The sequence below is a fragment of the Rhinatrema bivittatum genome, chromosome 2, assembly GCF_901001135.1.
Source record: "Rhinatrema bivittatum chromosome 2, aRhiBiv1.1, whole genome shotgun sequence".
Classification (NCBI taxonomy): domain Eukaryota; kingdom Metazoa; phylum Chordata; class Amphibia; order Gymnophiona; family Rhinatrematidae; genus Rhinatrema; species Rhinatrema bivittatum.
Window position 1 is genome coordinate 727,807,053 of NC_042616.1, and position 23,358 is coordinate 727,830,410.

Consider the following 23,358-nt stretch of genomic DNA (forward strand, 5'->3'; position numbering starts at 1 on the left):
TCTCATTTGCATTTGACATTAGAATTTCACACCACGGTTATTCATTTTCTGTACATTAAGATTCTGAAAAGACCCTTCGGGTTTGACACCACCATTTATAGAAAACCAGTTGCTTGTAATACATATTTACATTACACCAGTGCGCATCCTCAATCTCTCAAGGTTAATCTTCCGGTCAATCAATTTTTTAGATTGAGGAGGTTATGTACCTCAACAGAAGAATTTAGTCATCAAGCTGGTTTATTGAAAGACCGTTTTATCAACAGAGGGTATCCCCCACGATGTGTGAAACGTGCTTACACACGAGCACGCTTCACCAATAGAGAGTGGCTTTTTCTACCTCGTCCAATAGAATCTGCAGATATTTTGACTTATGTGATGCCGTTTTCCACTATGACACAGACTATGAAATGCATTGTGCATCATAATTGGCACATATTACAGACACATAATGAATTTCAGGATGCTCCTAGATTTTCTTTTACTCGGGGCTCCAACATGAAAGATCTCTTGGTTCACTCCGATTCTACAGTTCCCCAAGCAGCTAACGCGATAGGAGCTCATACTTCTTGCGGCACTTGTACAGTGTGTCACGTGATGATTGACACATCAGCTATTTATTTTGTTAGAAAGGATTTTACTTTTGTTCTCAAACAATTTACAGACTGTCGGTCTACAGGGGTTGTTTATATTATACAATGCCCCTGTCATCTCCTATACGTTGGCAAAACACAACGGGCATTGAAGACTCGTTTGATTGAGCACCGGTCATGCATTTCCACAGGCAGGTTGACAGCTCCACTTACTGCCCATTGCTCTCATTTACAACATACCTTTGATGATCTCAAAGTCTGTGTGCTAGAACAACTCACTCCTAGTTGGAGAGGTGGGGATTTTAACGTTCGGCTCCTCTGTGCCGAACAACGGTGGATACATCGACTTGGATGTGTGGAACCTGAAGGTCTGAATTCTTCTCTGGAACTTCAAGTATTTCTCTAACTGGTTGATTTGCAACCATGGCAACACAATGTCAGTTCCGTTTGCGTTGTTCTGACGTCATCACGCTTCAGAAACGCGGGCTTTTTTAAAGACACGGCGTCTTCAAGGCTCCTGCTGTCCCGTTTGGAATTACGCTTGAGACGGTTTCGTCCGCATAGAAGGTGTGAATGCTGTGCCACTTTAAGATAAGTATTTTTGTTCTTTTGCTTTTCAATTTATTGACAATTTGATTCTTTGTTTATCAGCACCCTCGCTAACCATTCATAAAATTCTCCTGAGGAAGCGATCTTAATATCGCGAAACACCGGCCATTGTCGGGGATTTATCTTCTGAAGCATACTTTCAGGGACCAGCTGATACCTTAAGACTATTTTCTAAATATCATTCTTAACATCTCTACACCGCAAGTGACGAGTAGTCCGGGCGGCAAGTGATATGCACTGCCGCCGTCAGGCTTCCTGATGCGGTTCTATTCCAAATTAAACAATCTTCAGATTTAACACAGGTCTGCACAGCAGTGGAGATTATTCTGCTCTGTCTTTTTTGTGTTTGGTTTTGATTGACTAGACGAGTGCCGCAGTTCTTTGTTACATTGTATTGATGTATCTGTACCAGGAGAAGATGAATGGGGCCCAAATGGATGGATAAATATGTTCATCCTCAAATTTACTAACATAAAGGCATGCTAAACTTGGTGCCATTGTGGCCCCCATTGCTGTGCCCTTAATTTGTTGGTAGATAGTTGTTTCAAACTGTTACAGCTTATGAACCTCATTTAAAGTCCCTCCCGATGCAGCCACATTTGGCGAAACACGGGTCCGGGTCAGGGGACCCTGCTTAAAATTGTGCTTTTCTAAGCAAAGGAGTTGCCGCCAATAAAATAAAAAGTACAAATTAAACTAATTTGATGCTGTGGGGACTTATTGAATTAACTGCATTTCCCCTGCTGTTCCAACAGAGATCAAAACAGGCCACAAGAATCTGGCAATTACCCAAACACCAAGAAGATATCATGCTGCTGATGCAATAGCAGTAGCTATTCCCTAAGTAAACTTGATTAATAGAAGTTAATGAACTTCTCCTCCAAGAACTTATCCAAACTTTTTTTGAACCCAGCTACACTAACTGCATTAACATGGACTGTCCCCTCCAAATTAACAGGAACCACAAAGGTGTTAGGCGCTGACCCGACAAAGGTAGGGTCTGGGGGGATAAGTCCTAACCTTCCCCTTACTACTTGGGAACATAATGCTTGTCTTGAGACTCTAGAAGCAACAATTTCCAAAGGAAGACAGGAGTGCATCTGCAGGGGGAGGTAATTATTGTCGGGGCATTAGGGTCACCCACCTCGTCCAACCAAGGTGTCTGCCCAAGCAAAGGATGGGGGTGTCTGTTCTGCCGCCACTTTGGGGCCAGAGGGCCCTGATGACAAACAGCCCCATCGTACCAAAGTAGGGTATACCACATGCTGTGCACTGCTTCCAGCTGGTGACCCCTCTTCCATCTCTGGTACCCCCTTCTCACTGCGACTAGAAAACAAACATGATGAATTCTTACTAACAACAAGTCATCTGACTAGTTGGCAGAAGAATATCATTTAAGGGATGGGTGGGAGGGTTTCCAGCAAAGGCAGCAGTGCGGGGAGCAGGAGCCGAAAGGGACGGAGCCAGGGCGTGCTGCCCAGAAAATTCCCCAAGCCACTGCCTCCACCCCCCGGGATGGCCTGTGGGCTTCAAATGGCCTAATAGCCATCCCAGGATGTCCCAACCACTCCCCTGGGCCCTTCCTCCCTCCCTGTGGCTGGCTTTGCGGTGCACGGCCACGCATACTCCCATCGCGGGAGTGATGACAGCTCGTTGGCAACGTCAGTGTGTGGCGCCGATGACACTTCTGCTTGCTACAATTATGCCAATGCACGAGAGGTGATTGCCATGATCCCCTCTTTCTCCTTTGCTCCAGGCGTGGCACTGGATTATCGGCGGCATCCACACACCAGCCCGGCACCACGCCTTAACCCAGGCAGCCATGACCATCTATCGCTAGAGGAAGGTAGGACATGAGAGCAGCACACGCTACAGATTCAAAATACCATAGAGACCAGATGTGGAGTAAAATTGGCAGCAGCTTTATTAATAGCAATAACAAATATACAACCACAACTGTGTACCTGAGCTATAACATAGATATGGCTGTCCGAGCACTCCCTTCTGTGCAGGCAGCATGTCACCTCTGGCCCTGGGCCACTCCAACCAAGCAAGGCCCTGCCCTCTGAGAGGTGGTTATCGCCAGGGCATTCCAGTCATCTGCATCGCCCAAGCAAGGTGACTGCCCAAGCGAAAGTTGGGGGCATCTGGTCTGCCGCTGCTCTGGAGCCAGCAGGCCGTGGCGACAGACAGCCCCATAGCACCGAAGTAGGGTATACCATATGCTGTGCATTGCCTCCAACTGGTGAGCTCGGGTACCCCTACCATTGGCTTATCAGGGACCCTCCCTCACACAAACTGCAGCCAAAGACTAGAAGCCCAGCACCCTGTGAACAGCACGCTTCAAATTTTTCAAAACAGATCCTGTCCCATGTCTGAGAGATGCACCCCATTGTTGCGGAACAACTCCAATCAATCCACACATATCCAGTTGGAGTACCTCATATGCAAGCCATCGTTCAATGAATTTGCCAATCTGCTTGTTTAATTTCTTCATCCATCACCTCCAGAGTGTCGAGTTCAGGAACTGGCATCAGGGTATGATCTCCGACCAAATGAGCCTGGTGCAGGGCATTAAGGACAAAATGATTGTGATGTCATTCCTCATATTGTCCATGAGCAGGCGTTCCAGCTTGGTTCCCAAATTGTTGCCTCCAAGGTGTATGATTAATACTTCTGGAGGGTCAAATCTTGTTAATTATTGCCTCAGCAGAGGGACAAGCTAGTCCCAATGCCTGCCCCTCTAACAAAGCCATCACACTATCCCGTTCATTGGCGCTACTTCAAGCTGTCCAGCAATGATATTTTTCTTTGCACCCTGCTCCGCCTAAACGCCCAAAACAAAAATGAGGGTCCAGTGATCCATATCACCTGATGTTGCCGGTGGTCGCCTGAAAGACAGAAGGTGTTAATTGCCATGGGGGGGGGGGGGGGCAATCCTTGCTCGTGAGATTCCTTACCTAAATTGCTAAAGTGCAACAATCCTATGCATCCATTTTCCTGTTTAATATAGGCAGATATGCCAGGGAGCGGCCATCTGCTGGATGGTAGTTCCCGACAAACCAGATGCTGCTGCACTGGAGGCCACCCCAATTTGGAAAGAGTGAGTTCCAAACTGTTCTGACTTAAGTTCGGTGATGTCCAGGGTATGCTTAAGGATAGCGTTAAATTGATTCTTGCTCAGAGGGAGTGAGTTGGCATGCAATAGAAAATATATTCCCTCCGGAGGTCCTGTGTGCCTCATAGCGTGCCACGTTGGCCACAGGACCTGTAACCAGACCCGGTACATCAGCAAGTGTGACTGACATCCCATGGCCAAGCTGATCGGTCTTAGATCTCCGTATCTGGAGAGTCAGTTTTCCATCAGCGACGGAAACATCGCAAGCTCAAAGCTCGGTGCAGTTATGTCTACAACTGGCTGCGGCAACTAATTCACTCGTGTCATGTGGCGAAGAATGCAATATAAAAGGTGGTTCGGAACAAGACCAGTTCGAAATGATCCAGAACCACCAAAGGCAAACAGCACCATAGGGCAAGCAGGTGATCGTGCAGGATAGGACGGGTGCATTAGGGACTTGTGGCCTCTATTTGGCCCAACCTGCAAGGACCCGCCTAACCGCAAAGTCCCTTTCTGGGTTGGACAAACCTTGGGCCTTTGTAAAAAAGACAGAACCCGCTAGATTGGTTTGGACTGTGCCTCTGGATACACTGTGCTGCTTGGCCTGTGCAATATATTCCACCATCTTGTGTGACAGGCTCAGGTCCTCTGACTGGTCAGAGGTTTCCAGGAAATCCATGACTTCATTGTACCCCCTCAGATATACTCACCAGGTAGATGGTGCGATCGACTGGTGCAATAAGTGGAGTGCATTCTGGCTCCAATGCTCCAGAGGTGTACCGGAAACAGCGTCCCCCTCTCTTCAGTGTCTGGAGTGAGCCTCCGAAAGTCTTCCCACTTAGAACAAGAAAGACAATCAGCAATCTTGTTGTGAAGACTGGGAATGTGCCTTGCCTGCACCAACACATTTATCTGCAAGAACCTCAAGACCATCTGCCTCAGAACTTCAGAAACAGGAGTGCATCTCGCAGACTGCCAATTGATTATGTGCATGACCGCTAGGTTATCACAACAGAATATCATCTTTCTGTTCACCAGTCACTCGTGCCAGATATGGAGCTCCACCACTATTGGGAACAGCTTCAGAAAGGTGATCTTCGACATGATCCCTGAATTTACCCAATTATTTGGACATGTTTCCACGCAACAGCTGCCTTGACAGTATAGGCCAAAGCCAATTACCCCCAAGGTGTTGGAGAACAGCTCTAGGTCAAAGCTGGATACTGGTTGGGGTAGTCCCACCACAGAGCTATTGAAATCAGCCAGGAATTTTTTCCACACCCCGAGATCCTCACACATAGCACTGGTAACTCGCAAGTGGTGGTACTTCTTTGTGACTGTCATGGACGCAATAATCAATTGGCGTAAAAATGCCCACCACAATGGAATTACCCAACAAGCAAAAGCCAGGCTCCCGATTAGGGATTGCACTGTGGCTAGGGTTACCTTGCGAGCCAGGTGTGCGCCCCGGATCAGTTCAACCAGCTTCTGAATTTTATTGGCCAGGAAACTGGACAACATTTGAGTGGCTTTGAGCTCGATGTCAAGGAAAGTAAGCACCTTAGTAGGCAGTTTCAACTTGTCCACTGCCAGCGGAATGCCAAAATCTCTGGCCATGGTTTGAAAGCCATGAATTTAAAAGGACTTTTCTTCCATTTTGATTAGTTTTCAAGTATTCTCATCCCTAATTAGTCAGCCCATGATCCAAGTACGCTGTATAAACGTAGTCTTCAAAATGGTGAATCCTTGCTAAAACGCTGATGCCACACATTCAATCTCCAGCTAAGACTCGTATGTATCTCTCTTTCTAGAAAGTTTTCAAGTTCTTATTGGACACATACAGCATATTTTTTCTTTCTAGTGACACCAATAGCCCCTGACGAAGATACCGAAACACCTGCGGTGTTGGGCAGGCGTCACAGAGCTGTTGTATACGCTCCTGCGCTACCCTAAAGGATAAGTGTCTCTTTAAAAATCTTTTCTCAAAGTTGGAGTAACATATATGCATTTAACAAAGCATCAAAAAAAATTTAAAATTAAAAAAAATATATTAAAAAATTATATTAAGTGGCTCAAGAAATAGAGTGTTATTAAACCCCATGATTAAACAAATCAAGCAGGCATAACTGTTACACATTGTCAATAAGTGAACAAATTGGTAAAAACATTTTTTAGCGTTTGTGCCTTATGCTTATTTATGAGGGTTTAACACCTATTTAAATTATATAAGTGGCCTTTATGCTTACATGTGGTTTTTGCACTACTATTGATTTATTTACTACATAGTTATAAGTATTTCATTTTAAATTGAAGAAATCGCGGCATGCATCTGAGTTGCAAGGGCTCATGAATAGAAAATCGTCCAAGTAGTCAACAATGCCTGTCAAACCGGTGTGCCGGGACAACTCCCAATGCAAGAAAGTGCTGAAAGCCTCAAAGTGCACACACGAAAATGAGCACCCCATGGGCATGCACCTATCGAAGTACTAAGTGCCCTCAAAGAAGAACCCCAGCAGAGGTTGAAATGCACGGGAAAGAGCTGGAAGGCAAATTCAATGTCTACCTTAGCCTTAGGCATTGTGTACCATTCAGACCTCATGGGGGATGAAATTATTCACTGCCTGACCAGCCGGATAAGAAAGGTTGTGTATAAGCCTAAACTTACCCGGTTCCTTCTTGGGCACCACTTCCAAAGGTGATAAAGCCATCCTGTCGAAGTGGGGCAAAGGGAAGGGGCCCACCACCCTGCTGAGATGAATCTCCACCGATAGCTTCTCTCTCACAACCTTGGCATACCTGACTGCAGAAGGCACATTTGTCTGGCTCGACGGATTCAGAGGATACTCATAAGGGATTCTAAAGCCATCCTTAAAACTATCATGCACAGTGATTGCTGCGCTCCTATTGATGTAAAGCCTGAGACCCATCACCAGCTTCTCCCACCTAGCTAGAGTCTGGGCTCTTATGTAGGAACTACTTGCCTCTACCATCGAGAGCTTTCTTTGTACATTTGGTGGTGGGGTGACTGGGGACACAGGAGGTGCAAATATGTTTGTACTTAGAATCCTGTGCCATATACCCCCCTTTATTATATCACCAACAGGCTTTGGCAGTGGGGTTAGATGCCCGACTCTGAACTTGGGAGTCCTCCTGGGACCAAAGGAGTGATTGGCCACTTGAGCCTCCGAGCTCGCACAGTCATATGGGTCAGCTACAACTCTACGTCGTGAGTGACCCAGGATATGGATAGGGTGTTCACCATCCTCTCTGTGAACCACTCGTCATAATTCAACCAAGCAAATCCGTCAGTGGTGAGCACTGTCAATGGTGACTAGGTAGGACCAAAATGCCAAGTGCTGTGAGGGTTCAGCTCGGCCAACTATCGATGCCAAATGTGCAAAGGACCGCACCCAGTTATTAATAGTCCTCGACACCCTCTTGGGACCCGTAGGAGGTTCCTGCCATCTGCGCCCCTTATGCGATCTTTCCTCCTGTCTGCACCCTTCCATCAGACTAAATATGTCAACGTATTGGCAACGGCATATCCAGTACTGGAGTGAATGCAGGACACCCTGCCAAAGCTCCTTCTTAGTGTTGAGGGCCAGTAAACCAGTGTTAACAGCTGTGGTGTTACGTGACCTTTCCGACACCGACGTGGCTGCTGACTGTAACCTAGGGGCCAGTGCGGGATCCACATTGGTGGCATTCTGGAGGTCCAGTGAGCCCAAAATAGCGGCACTCTTGCTAGGTGCTGAAGCGCAGGCAGAAGCTGGGGCCGGGCATCCCCCCAAGTGCGAGGGAACTATCTCCGCAGGCTCATGCGATGCAGGCAAGCTGCTGCTGTGGGCTTGTGGGCATATAACATACCCAGAGGCCTATTGACCCATGCCAAGGAGTGCCCCAAGTTGCTATTGCAATTGGGACCCCTGATAAAATCCAGAGAGTCCGAGTAAGTCCACACAGGCCAGGAAAGAGGTACAACCTCTGCTCTGGAGGTCTGCTGTAAGGAAAAGCAGGATAGTTGCACAGCTGGGCTCCCCCAGCTGAATACCACTCTGTTCCCATGGGGGTGACACTACCTGGATGGCTGGCTGCAAGGTCCCCACCCCTCTGGCTGGAGGGCCGATGGGAAGGACTGAGGGATGCAACTGTCTCCAGCAGGGTGACTACCCCTAGGGAGCCCTGATCCCATCCCCTTCGCTGTGCTGCCATTCACTGGATTGCTAAAGTCAGCTGGCAAGTCCCTAGGAGGGAAATAACACCTTTATCTGACTTCCCCAAGATGCCTTGCGGGCTCCTGCCCCTGTGTCGACCCGGGTGTTTTTAGATAGCAGCCCACCCAGTGATTCCTCCTCGGGTGGGGCTGTGGCGAGCTGGGGCCAGGTGGCGAGCTAGGGCTTTCAGCTTATGACTGCATGCATGGCTACAAAATTAAGGGGCTTAAAAGCACCCTCTTCTAATTCCAAGCAGCCTGGGGATACCCCTGCCTCAATGAGAGTAGCAAGATTTGCACCCTGGCTTCTCTGGTACTCAGCCTCCTCTTCTGACCACAGACCTGCAGTTCACAGCAGGAGATTACATACCAGTGGAGCCAAAAAGGATGGAGCCAGGGTGTGCTGCCCAGAAAACTGCTCGTGCCACTGCCTCCGCCCCCCCCCCCCCCCCCCCCCCCCGGGACTGCCCGCTGGCTTCAAATGGCTCAACGCCTATCCCGGGATGTCCCAACCACACCCCAGGCTCATTTTGTCGTCAGGGCCATCCCCTTATTCAGCCCCTCTGCTCTTCCTCCGTCCCTGTGGCCGGCTTCGAAGCACGCAGCCACCCATGCCCGCACCGCGGGAGTGACAGCATGTTGGCAATGTCATTGCCCGGCGCCGAAGCCACTCCTGCCTGTGACACCAACACACGAGCGGTGAGTGTAGTGATTCTCTCATCCTCCTTCACTCCAGGCATGGCACCAGGTTACCAGTGGCATCCGCCCACCGGCCCAGCACCGCACCTTTGGCGCACAAGCAAGAATACGCTAGAATACGTGCATATGTTTTAAAATGGACCAACTGCACATAAGTATGCTCCTAATTTTAAGAGGTTACTTGAGCATAGCTAGCACGTGTGTGTCTTCAAAAGGATCATGTCAGCTTTTATGCGTGTATGTCAGCAAATTTTAAAATATGCTTGCACTGGGCACATTCCCACTTTTTCAATTAGTATACCATTTTGTCCACTTAATATTTATTTTTTATTTATTTATTTATTTATTTATTTATTTAGATTTATATTCCACTTTTTGCATTTTTTCAGCACTTCAAAGTGGATTACATTCAGGTACTGTAGGTATTTCCCTATCACCAGAGGGCTTACAGTCTAAGTTTGTACCGGAGGCAATGGAGGGTAAAGTGACTTGCCCAAGGTCACAAGGACCAACAGCAGGACTTGACCCTGTCTTTCAGATCCCTTTGGCTCTTCATCCTGCATGCTGCCCAATTGACCCAGATCCCTCAATCTTTTCTACAATCCTAAAATTTGAGATCTACAGACTTGCTCGATTTGCTCCTCATCAAGAGCAGAAGTAAAGTTACTTGGATATCTAGTGTATGTGCGCTGCGGGTTTCATTTTTAAAATTTGGATTTAATCGTGTAAGTTTTGGCCTTGTCCCAGAACAACCATGCCCCAACCCTTTTCTGCCCCCTTATTCCTCACACTCGCATGGGTACCTGTGTGCGTATTTTGCAGTTTTTTTTAAATCCAAATTGCTCACAAGTGCAGCTCACATATGCATGTATGTGGGCATTTTTGTGCAAGCAACACTTTTAAAATCAATCTGATACTTTATGAAATCTGGCAGCATGCACATAAATTTTCAGGAATAATTTCTGTGCACAAAATAGCAGGTATAACTTGTGCAGGGTAGTTTTGGTGAGATAATTTTCAAAGCGGACTTATGCACATCTAACTTTCTTTGTGGGCTATTTGAAAATTAGTCTTTTAATCACATTGTAAGTGTGAGATTTTATTCCCTTCTTAAGCTGAACATTTATGCTCCTAGCTTCCCAGATATTTCTGCTTCGCTTCTCTTCCCTCTGTGTATCATCATTCCTGCCACCTTATCCTCCCTGTTTTTTACACTTACCTCATTCATTTGTTGGGGCTGACAGTTTGATTCAACCAGTTTCCATCTGTCACTCCATTCATCTAGGTTAAACTCTTTTGAAAGTATTATATGAATGGCTCACCTAGTATTTTGGTTCCCATCTTAGACAGAGGCAGGCTATCACTCCAGTAAAATCTTTCAGCCCTCCAGATAGAGCTTCAGTCCCCAATAAATTCAACCTCCCTTCTGTACACTAGTTCTTCATGTACACATTGAAGTTCCTAGTGTGACATAACTTGTTATCTCTCTTGCTATTCACAAGTATTACTTCAAAAAATAACAGTCATTGACACGTGCTTAAGATTCTTCTAATTTCTTGGTTCCTAGCTATGTTTTATGTCCCTTCTGGACTACGGCATCAATTTTGTTTTCCATTCTTTATTGCCCAGAATACAAAGAATGCACTTTGCCTGCTAGCTAGCGGAGATATTTAACTACCTAACTTCCCTCCATTCCTGCCTCCAAATGTATTCCTCTGATAATCGAGCCTTTCACCAGATGTTATTCCTCTTCCTGTGGGATCCTCCAGCATTACACTTGAGCTTTTCTTTACAGTAGGCCTCTACCTTTGTGTTTACCATTTCAGAAGACGATTCCTCTGTGAGGGTTTTCATTTATTGCCATTGCCATAGGAAAGTTGGGATCTGGTTTTGATTTCTAGTTCTTTTCAGTCTGAACTCACTGCAATCTATCTACTCTTTTTGTAGATAGATTTTCTATCATTAGGCACTGGGAGAGGGGTTTTGCATTTTTTAATCCTCCCCTTGCCAAAACCCCACCTTTTTAGGATACAGGCGTCTTAAGGTATATAAACCTTGAGAGCATGCCCAGTTCTTTAGAGGGTTAGGCAGAGCTGTAAGAACCGAAAGGAAAGAGAAACACACAGAAGGTTGGAGATAGATTCCCCCAGAATCTCAAGCAAGAAGCTGTTGGAGAAATAGAGTTGGAGGAGAGAATCTTGAGATCCCTTCAGGATCTCCAAACCAGGGATTTTTAGAATTTTTGGACTTTGAGAAGTTTTTGAGGTTTTAGAGTCTTGGGACCAGGACTCAGAGATTTGAAAAAGATTTTTGGAAAGATTGATCAGTCCAGAGGGACTGTCAACCGCCCCCCCCCCCCCCCCCCCTTCCTTATCCCAACAGATTGGTTCAAGTTTCGTTTTACCCAAGTGACCAGAAAAGCAAAGGTGAAGAGATTTGTAGTTTGGACTCTTGTATTGGAGACATTGAAGAAGATTGGATGGACTCTTGTTTTGGAGACATCTGAACAGAATTGGATTTGGATTACAAATTGAGAGTTTTTGACCCAAGGTTTGGGATTTTGCTATGGATAATGGTGCAAGAGACATGGACAATGAAACCATTTTTTCAGTGTGACTATTAATTGAAGCTGATTTAGACTTTTTGTGATATTGGACTGGATGCTGTTTTTATAAGTTGCAGTAGAGACTTATTTTAGCACCACTTTGGCATCCTCAATTTATTTTGGAGATTAACTTCTGCCCTCATCTAGACTCAGAACCATGGCACCCCTGAATGGTGTTCTGAACTCAAGACAGGGACTGGCTACACTTGTTTATGTATTCTTTGTGAGAGGGGGGACAGACTTGTAAACTCTGGATATGGTGGGGGGGGGGGATGGGTGTAGTGGAGGGAAGAGAAGAGAAGAAGGAACCCAATTAAATCTGGCTGCTTTTATGCTATCTCCATCCTCAGTCTGGAGAGTTAGGTAGAGATAGGGCAATATCACGGCTTCCAGCTGTTTATACTTTTTATTTGTTTATTTGTTTTTACTTTTTATTTGTTTCAGTAAAAAAAGAATATAATAGATCTCAAAACTTTGCTTTCTAAATTGACCTTGTAACTGCTAAGAAATGTTGTCTTTTAAATACCAAAATGGATACAGGGACCACTTTACTCAACAGAGGGATAGGCTTACAGAAAAAGCCTATCCCCTTCACTGAGAAGAAACTATATGTGAAAAACCAGATGTAGGATAGGTGGCTGTCTGAGAGGGAATGAAAGACTGGTTAGCCAGCAGTAATAAAAAAAAAAAGCACTACATTAGAATCAGGGAGAAGCCCCACCTTAGAAAATAACTTTAAAACAATTGTGCGCGAGCCCATATTCATGCACATATGGGCTCACGTGCTCATGTCCATGTATTTTATATCATGTGCGTTCATTTCTGTGAATGATATAAAGTATGCATAACTTTAGTGTACATGTTGTGAGTGTACATTTGCATACATTTACACATCTACACCTCATTTATGTTCCATGTAAACCGCCTCCCCGGCGATAGTTATCTCTGTTAAATGTGAACCATGTAAACATGTAAACATGTAAACATGTTAAATGTTACATGTAAACCATATAAACCTCATTTATGTTCCATGTAAACCGCCTCCCCGGCGATAGTTATCTCTGTTAAATGTGAACCATGTAAACATGTAAACATGTAAACATGTTAAATGTTACATGTAAACCATATAAACCTCATTTATGTTCCATGTAAACCGCCTCCCCGGCGATAGTTATCTCTGTTAAATGTGAACCGGAGTGATATGTATTGTATACAGGAACTTCCGGTATATAAAACCCAAAAATAAATAAATAAATAAATTTATGTGCAACTTTGCATGTAAACCATGTACATATATACTTCGGCAATGCACAACTTCCAGTTCTTCTGGAGCAGGCTTATTCCACAATGCCACCACCAGCTCGGCAGCAAAACTTCACCGCCAGGGATGTCGCCCTCCTGACGTCCCTGGTGGGGGAGCATGATAAGCAGCTGTTCCCAATTCAGGGAGTGCGAAGAAATCTCTACTAGAACACGGAAGCCTGGCACTTGGTGAGAAGATTATTTAACCGGGGAACTTCCTACCCATGTCGGGTAAGTAAAATGTGGGTAGTGGGAGTGGGAATAAGTAAGGGTGTACATGGAGGGTCACTAGGAGGGGATAAAGTGGGTGGGGGTGTGCATGGGGTCACTAGGGGGGCTTTAGGGGGTTGAGGTGGTAGTGAATAAGAGTATGCATGGGGGTTATTTGGAAGGCTCTAGCGATGTGGGGGCTGGAAGCAGGTAAGGGTATACATGGGGGTCACTAGGGAGGTTTCTAGGGGTGAAGGGTTGGTGACAGGTCAGGCTGTGCATGGGGGTCATTAGGGGGCACCAATGTGGCCTACAAATAGGACAAGAGTCAATATATATGTCTAGACACAGTAACGTAATGTACATTCCATTAATACCATGATTTATGTACATGTGTTGCCAATGTAATATATTGCAAGAGTAAAATTATAAGCAAGGATGACTTAAACCAACAGTCACAAGTATGGTAAAGGTGCTGTTATAAGCTAGAACTTCCTCTGGGACATATCGTAGATTTAATGGTGGATCAAATAGCAAAAGAAACTACTGCCTCATTTTAAAAGGGAAACATTTGTCCCTGTCGCACAGATTATGTTACTCTCCAAAGCTGTGTGCTCCATGGAAAGGGGTATTACCATTGCCTGGACTGCCCAGCTTGCTCCCTCATGAAAAGGGGTATTGTGGTGGCTCATGGACGATCCATGCTTCTAGGTGCATTAAGGGAGTGTAAACAGCCATGCTAATTACTCCAGATGTTAGTAAAATACAGAGTACATACCAATATGGAGGTCATGGGAGCTGCTACAGTGCACACTCAGCTTGTATTCCTATTTATCTCTTTATAGATTGAGGACCTGAAGGAACAAAAGCAGCCCTGTACCAGGAATAAATACAACTCTGATAACAGAATTAGGAAAGACTGATGATTGAACAAGGATGCCACATCCATACTCAGATTTGCATCATACTGAGAAAGAATAAGCCCTTTCACATCTCTTGTTTCTCCAGCAGATTATAAGGATTCTGGAAGTAATGGAGAATGCCAGCAAGTATGGTATCCATAAAGAATTTGAATCATCTGGAGACAGGATTGAACAACTTTAGTTATGTCTTCTGTCATCTTCTGGAAGGTACCACTAGCAAGGCACCAAAGACCTCTCACTATTTTCATTACCACGCACAAATTGGTGGGGTGATCTATAAGATACCCCTGTCAGTCATGCAATTGTTTCTAAAAGTGACAAGAAGTGGGTGGCATCTTATAGACTAACCAATTAATTGAGTAATGAGCTTTTGAGGCCAGAGTCCACTTCGTCAGAAGCAGGATGAAGTGGACTCTGCCCTCGAAAGCTCATGCCTCAATAAATTGATTAGTCTATAAGGTGCCTCCCTCCTCTTGTCATTTTGCTATACCAGACCAACATGGCTATCCCTCTGAAGATTTTCATAATTGTTTATACAACTCCCAGATGACATGTCTGGTGATCCAAAACCTACCCAGATACTCTTATCAAAATCAGTTTGTCCAGATTTAGTCTAGGACCAAATGTTTTTCTGCTTGATACTTAACATTTTCTATGGTATTCATAAAATGGGAAAGTCATTTGCAATGTCACATATATATGCACAAATACAAACAAGTAGGTAGGAAGTTATATACTTCTTAGACCTCAAATGTTGACAGCCCTTTTTTGAAAACATTTATCCTATTATCTCTATTGCCTGCGTGAGCTGAACATGGAACCCTGCTCCGGTGGTCAAATATGGAGCTCTTATGTCTCCACTACCACTGCTACTACTTAACATTTCTATAGTGCTACATGACATATGCAGCGCACTACAAACATACAAAAAGACAGTCCCTGCTCGATAGAGCTTACAATCTAATGAGACAAACATACAGGACAAGAGACTTACAAGAAATTAGTTGAAGAATGATTTATAGTTGTAATATTGAAAATGATTAATAAAGAGATAATTGCAAAAAGACTAAAAGCAGACAATCAGGCATAAGATTTAAAAGCGGTTTCAAAAAAGTGGGTCTTTAGATGGGATTTAAACATGGCAAGAGAGGGAGCAGGAACCACCAGTTCAAGAAGACTAGTCAAAGCACACGCCACAGCCATGTGGAAAGCACGGAGTCTGGAATTGGCAGTAGAGGAGAAGGGCATGGATAGGAGTTACTTATCCGACAAGTGGAGTGCACAAGGAGGGGTTGTAGAGAGAGATAAGAGAGGAGAGGTAGTGAGGTGCCGCAGAGTGAAGGCATTTGTAGGTGAGAAAGAAGAACTTAAACTGTATGCGAGAGCAGATAGGGAGCCAATGCAGTGACTTCAGAAGAGGGGTTATGCAAGCATAACGACTTTAGCGAAAGATAAGTCATGCAGCTGTCACACCCATGATTGATTTTCATCATTGTTTGATTGACTCCTAACATGGCTGCAATAGGATTTGCATACTACATTTGTTCATCTTGTGTCCTGGTATCAATATTTGGACCAGGGAAGTATCCTGAAGGGTATTCCTGACAAAACATTGTAAGTACTTTGTATATGTTTATATTTGAACTTAGATTATTAAAAAGTTTACTGGTTTATCTATAGTTGATGCGTCCTATGGTTTTGTCGATGATCTAAGTTTTATAAGATATTCTTATGTTAGAATGCTTCTATATGTTGATTGATAAGCTTTTCCTTGTTTTCTTTTTCAAATATATTCCAGAGAGTTCAGGAGCATCTTCCTGTTCCAGGAACCTGCTTCCTGGAGGCTATGCCCAGGATCACATGGATGTCCTCAAGCAGGTATCTTACAGCACGAGAGCAGCTTTAGTGGATAATATACACCTATATGTGTGAATGGTTGCAACTGTGAGTTCACATGCTGCCTGTTTGTAATGTATGCTCACATGACAGCTTGTTGACTGTGTCTATTTCTTACATGTGAGTCTGGTTTTTGTTCATTTAATCTCTGAACACAGCCCTCCGCTTACATACCCCACACAGAAACCTAAGGTCAGCAAACAAAGCACTGCTAACTATACCATCAGTCAAAACAGCCAGATTAACACAAGTAAGGGAAAGGGCCCTATCACTAGCAGGACCGATAATATGGAACACCATGCCGGTAGAAATCAGATTAGAAAGAGACATCAAAACATTCAGAAAAAATTTAAAAACATGGCTATTTAAGCAAGCATACCACAAAGAGAATCAAGAGAAAAACCTAGGGAACTGTTAGTTGCGGTCAAGCAAACATCCACACAAACACACTCCTTCTTCTTAAAGTGTGTCTCCTCTCCTATATTCTAATCTCCACATCTATCTTAAACTTCAAAAAACTAAAGTTAAGTAACACCAAACTTTTAGCAGAGTTAGAAAATCTAGACATAACTTATAACACTCACCAAATAGTACTTATTATGATATATTGTTACAGTATTTTTGATGGCACCTGTATAAGAGTTAGAATTCCAGACACTTTATGCAACATAGTTTTTGTGCCTTATTGTGAACCGTTGTGATGGCACCCGCTTAACGACGGTATAGAAAAGATTTTAAATAAATAAATAAATAAATAAATAAATAAATAAATAAACTAAGGGGGTTTTATAACTGCTGTTTAGTTTGTATATGTACATGTTCTTTGGAATGTTATATTGTTTTCTTTGCCTCTGGTTCCAATGTTATCACTTTGAAATTTATTATGACTTCTGCATCTCTACCTGCTCTACTTTGTTTGTTATTTTTGCCTCCATGGATAAATCCTACTTTCTTATTTTCTCTTTAGGCATGTCTTAAGCAGGGTAGAAGGAAATATTTAAGACCTTGATTTCTTTTGCTGTTTCTCTTCTTTAGCAATCAAAAAATAGCATCCTGCTCCTGAAAACTGCAGGAACAATATAGCCAGAGGAGCTGTAGAACCAATCAAGCCCTCCCAGCAGAAGTGATCAGAGTGGCCGAGTGGGGCCCATCCACACCCCATGAAGCAGCTGAAAATAAAGCAGCTGAAATATTGTTTTTCTGGGATTATGTGCATGTTAATGTCTGCGACCCTTAAATATGGCTTATATCCAAGCTGAAAGTGTATTAAATACAAATATGAATGTATATGGTCTAATGAATGAGTGTGACATAGAGAGGATTACAGTTGTGACGGAAAGGAAATTATAAGCTTAAAGTAAGAGAAAAGAGATCTAGTGGAAGTTCTAGGTGTCAGGGAACCCCAAATTGCTTTTTAAAAGGTGAATTCCACTAACCTAGCATGGTAAAATAATGCTGACCCTTTTAGAGTGTAGTGTTGTAGCTGTGCACATTGGGGTAAAGTCTGTGCGTACCTTTTACTTTCAGATATTACCCCAAATTTTCAAAGCAAACTTATACATTTCAGTTTGCTTTGAAAATTCCCAGATAAATAAATGCCTTGGTACATGTACAAACTTGCTCACACAAAGTTACACCTGCTCTTTCGAGGGCATAACTTTTGTAGGATAACTTATGCACATTCTTTTTAAAATAAAAAGGTATGCACATAAATCACAACTCTGCCACCAACTTCATCACCTCGGAACACATATGTGTATAAACAAATGTACGGAATTGGGTTACGTGCATTGAGACAGGCTATTGTATAACAGCCATTTGTACACATAAAACCGGGTTTGAAAATCAGGCTGTAATAATGCATTTAAAATGGAAAACTGTAAGAAGCACTTTCAAAATTTTGTGTGTGGGAAAGGATTTTTGCATAGAGTTAAACATGAGAGTTGGATAATACAAGATTTCCTGGTATGCTAGCTGTGTTTTTTTGTACTCTGAAGGGGCAATTTTTGAAAAGATTTACAGGAATGAAAATAAATAAATAAATAAATATAAAATGTGCAAACCACAGTTTATACAATTAAATAGGCTTTTGAATATTCCCTGGGGTTTAGTGTGGGGAAAAATCTGCACATAACTCATTTACCCATATATTTTTTTTCTGCACTTGCAGTAGGCATTCCGGGGGAGGGTAGAGCTGGGTCAGGGAATGCATTTCTGCACATACTTTACAATTTTGAAAATATATGCAGAAATGTACATGCAGAAAGTTACTCCCGCTCTTACTGCAAATTTTCAAAGTGGACTTATGCACTCAAATCCACTGAAAATGTGGGCTAAAGTCTGCAATTATTTTGTACCCATAGATTTTAGATATCCACAGGCTATTTGAAAATTCCTCTCTACTAATAGTTCAGTTCCTATTGATATGAATGGAAGTATACACCTAGTATGGAGGGTGTTGATGGAGGGTCTATAGTACATCCCTCCTGTGCACTACATATATCTTTTTTAGCCTTGGCAAATCTTTTCTTTTCTGTTATTTCTGTGGGGGTTTTTTTTCATTATTCAATCTGCAGGTACTAAAAAGATTTAGGGCTGGATTCACTAATGCTGCATGGCATAGTGAATCCCGTGGTAACGGGGGGCGAAATGGGGGGGAGGTCCTGCGCTATCTGGCAGCGAAACTGGCAGCGATAAAGGTGCTTACCTTTCGCTGTCGGTGCAGTCTTCACGGCGTCAGCCCCGGTACCGCCCCAACTCCTCCTCTTCCGGGGCTGACGCCGCCCCGACTCCGCCCCCATCCTGGTATCGCGTGCGATCCGCTTGAAAAATGTACCCCTTAGATTGAATTGAGTCATTTGTGATTAAACTTTCCAAGTGTCAGTGGAATTCTTACTATTCCTTTCCCCCAGGGGTTAAAAGACTCTACAATATGGCCCCAAAATACTGGGAAAAGATAATGGGTATGCTAGCCAACACAAAAAAAAAGAATATAAAACCCTCCTGGGGCTTCAAAGACTTAGTCTTCTGGTCTACAGAATTGTATTATATTAATCTATTTTTTGGGACTTAAAATATGATTACTTTAGTAAATATGATGTGATAGGATATGTATAGAGATCTTTAAAATGAATCAACTAGAGCACTAGAAACTGAGAATTATGTAACTGGGGCAAGCATGGCAGGTCTACACTTCCCGGTCCTCAGTACAATCAACACCCAGAGGCAGAATTATAGTGGAACTTAAATAAAGACGCAGCTTTATTGGTAACCACAGAAATGAAACTAAGACAAAATAGGGTGTAGGAACAAGCTGCCCCCCTCCCATCCCACCCATCTGGCCCACCCCAGTCAAGTAAGGCTGGGGTTGTTGGAGTGAGTATGTAGATCTGGGCCTTCTGATCAGCTCTCTCTGTCTCTATGGGCCTACTTCTTGGCTGAAAGAGGAATCACCAGCTTGCTGCCAAACTGTATTCTGTTTCCCAGGTTGCAGATGACTCCAGCCAATCTAAAGAGTCTTTTTGCATAAACAGTGTCCAAATGTGCATATTCTCAACCTGCACCCTAAGGCTCAAGTGTCCCACCTCCCCTGCAACATATACACAGTAAATAAGAATTGAACTGGTTGTACATACTATGGGAATATGCTTGAGTTTGAAAACACACCATGAAGCCTAACTAATAATAGCATAACTACCTGCCAATCAGCCCAAACAACGGCAGGGGAGGGTAGGTGAGTGCAGCATGCAACAACCTGCTAGTCCCTGGAGGAAGGAGAAAGAGGCCAGGTTCACTGTGGCTCAAGCCTTTTATCCTTCTCCCAGTCCCCAGGTCCCCAATGAAAGCCCTTCAATGGGAGGCCTCCCCTTCCTTGGTGCAGGAAAGGGAGGGGGTGTCTCAGCCCACATAATCCCATGGGGCTCTGGGGTCACATTGCCCCTATCAGCCACTTTTATGTGGCTGGCATTGTGGGTTGATGATATCACCTGAGACAAAAGGAATGAGCAGGGCTGATGCAGCCACCAAACAAGCAGGCCACAGACTGCAGTGAAGGAGTTTCCACCTCTTCCTCAAGCATACCATTTCCTTCCCTTTCCATGCCACAGATTAGGGAGGGCAGCGGTTAGGCCACTGCAGAGGTACCCAGTTACTCTCGGTGCCCATGCACATGGCCCCATGCTTCTCATTTAGTTGAATTATTTTATATTTTACCTTACGTTAACAGCTGCAGTGTATATTACAAAAATACATTTCTCATTTATAATTCTTTCTCTTTAATAATCACTCTCTTGTTTGTTTCTCCACTGAAAATGACATTTTATTATACAGAAGAATAATTCCACTTAGTGAACAATCTATATGTATTTAGTTTCCGACTCTGGCTTCTCTTTGCTAATGTCTTTACTTTGCATGTATCCTTTTGTATTAAATGTTAACGAGTGAATTTTCAAAGGAGTTATGCATGTAAAAGTAGCATATATTATAGTTATTTTCAAAAGGCCATGTGCGTGTGTAAAGTCCATTTTCACACGTAAAACCTTTTGAAAAAGCATAGAGTGAATTTTCAAAGCAGTTATGCAAAGTAGCAATTTTCAAAAGTCCATTTAAGAGCATAAAACCCAATTTTATGCATGTAAATCGATTTGAAAATTACCTCTTGTTCGAATTTCAATAACATTTCTAAAAGTGTGTTTATTGGGAGGATAAGGAATACCACAAAGTGCAGGAGATTCCTCAAAAAACAATTGCTACATAGTTAGATGGTGGCAAAGTATTTGTAGTCTTACCATTTTATTGCTGATCAAGGAAAAGAAAAGAAAATATTGGATAATGTTTCTCAAATGTTGACTTTCTAGTGCTTCTACTATAGTGCAAAGCCCTCACCATCATCCTTAACGACATCTTTCATACATGCTACCTTTGTGGCTGTACTGTAGTCATGCGAGGTCTTGCTTTATTAACAGATTGTGGATCACAACTCTTGTTATCAAGTATTAATAGAATCCTCTTTGGGATTTTCTTACATGATTTGGATTCTATAAAAATCTCAAATATTCGTTTTAAAACATTTTAAGTTCTCCCTAACCTCGTTTTAGAAATGGTAGAATTATATATAGCAAAATATCATGAGGAGAGGTCAAATGATAAAATGTCCAAAAAATCTTTTATTCAAACATTCAAGTGCATCTCACATGAGAAGTAAAGTACTGGATTGCTTGTTTGGTGTCACATCGTTGAGATGCACTTGAATGTTTGAATAAAAGATTTTTTGGACACTTTATCATTTGACCTCTCCTCATGATATTTGGCTGTGACTAGATGGTTTGGTCTTTCACCTTTTCTACAAGCTTATATAATTATATATATTACATATACTTTAGTATTTTCTGATTCACAGACAAGAAAGAATTTAATATAACTCAGGCAACACTAAAATGTCTAAAATATCTGTGCTGTTTATTTCACATTTAGGAGGACTAGGCAGGAGAGAAGAGTGCCTAATACATATTATGATGACACTGCCCACTCTCCTGAAAGGTATTTTCATTTATATTGTAGAAATAACTGAGATTCAGTAGCATAATATCTCTTTCAGAGTTGAGTGACATACTGTACTACCTTCACTAAGAATTGTTTCCTATTCTTGCAATATTGTTCATAACTTGGAATCTACATCGGAAACCATTATAACTTGAATGCTATTATAAACATAAGGGACAGTTTTATTGACTATCAAATATATCATGTTAAACTCTGTCTGTATTTCCTGATCAAAACTCAATATTTGAACCACTAGCAAGGTGGTTTGCACAATATTTGATATCATGACAATGTATTTATGATTTAGAATGTAAGTGGTTTATAAATATAAGATGATGTTGATGACTTACACCAAACAAGTTGAACATTTTGCATAAACTTTATTTTTATAGTTACAAGATCTCCCAAACTTGTCATCGTAACTCCCCAACAAATATGCATGAGGGAAGTTTACGTACACTATTAAATGTAAATCAATACACATATTCATTGCGGATATCCTGAAAACTTGCCTTGCTGTGAGGCAATAGGTCATATTTCGAAATTGTTGTTCTACAGAATAGTATTATAGTACTTTGTAAAAATGTTTAACGTTTGAAGAGGCCTATGTATGAAGCATGTTTCTCATACACACAACATAAGAAAATCCTTTAATACATTTGGACTTTTGCTATAATCAACTCTAACATATTGCCTGTTATATATCTGTAGTAGTTCTCTATGAAGGAAATCTTACTGTATTTTATTAATTACATATTATGAGCTACTGTATATGTCATTTCTCAGATGTAAGAAAAGATCAATGGCATGGTTTGGTGTCACATTATTACATATAATGTCCCTCATCTCTTCTCATATACTGTAATATTACTACATTAATCAAATGAAAACAAAAGATTTATATAATTAATAGCAGAACTAAAAAAAATTGTGCATCTTGCATCTAGTATAATTGTTTGTTAGGCTATGTGTGGAGTCAGAAATAGGCAACTCAGAAGATCCAGAGAAAAATTAAAGTTAAGTCAGAGGGTTACACTTGACTCTCGAAGGATCTGATTAATGAAAGGGATTTTTCATGTGATGATTCCTGAAAAATCCTTTTCATAATTCATGTCCTTTGATGAGAGAAAACTTGATAAACATATAACAAATCAGATCTTAAAAATTAAATATAAGGTGACCCAGCTAATGGTCATTGATTACAGCTCCATCTAATGGTCAAAGATGTGATCCTGCAGTTTAACTTTTTATTTTCTGGTCTTGCTATCTAATGGATCTCTCTTTCTCTTTCTGCATATATATATATATCTACAGAGAGAAAAGGCTGCAGTATCCAGTGAGCTGAATACAAATTTCTTAAGAGTTCTGGCTTATGTACCCTAGTATTTCAATGCATACCCCAAAGCAGCAAGTTTTAACTTTCATGTTCATATTGAGTAAACCAGGGAGTGAGAAAGTTATCCAGGTAACCTTACTTGGATATTCAATAGAATATAACTGGTCACATGCTAAACTGAATATACCTGGCTAAAGTCAATGTTACCTAGATAAAGTTATCCAGATAATTTTAGGACAGCTCTCTGGCACAACCAAATTTATCTGGAAAAATGTATCAATATAGCACTAAATATCAGCAAAGGTTAGCTAAA

The 23,358-nt window shown here is 42.4% G+C and overlaps 1 protein-coding gene across 1 annotated transcript in view; it reads left to right on the forward strand.

Moving 5' to 3' along the window:
* The window catches only part of LOC115085620 (regulating synaptic membrane exocytosis protein 2-like), a 914,496-nt gene that overhangs the window by 307,986 nt on the left and 583,152 nt on the right, over positions 1-23,358 (forward strand). Inside the window, exon 14 of the mRNA XM_029591858.1 lies at positions 21,641-21,706. Coding sequence (XP_029447718.1) covers positions 21,641-21,706 — 66 coding nt within the window. The remainder of the gene's footprint in view (positions 1-21,640; positions 21,707-23,358) is intronic.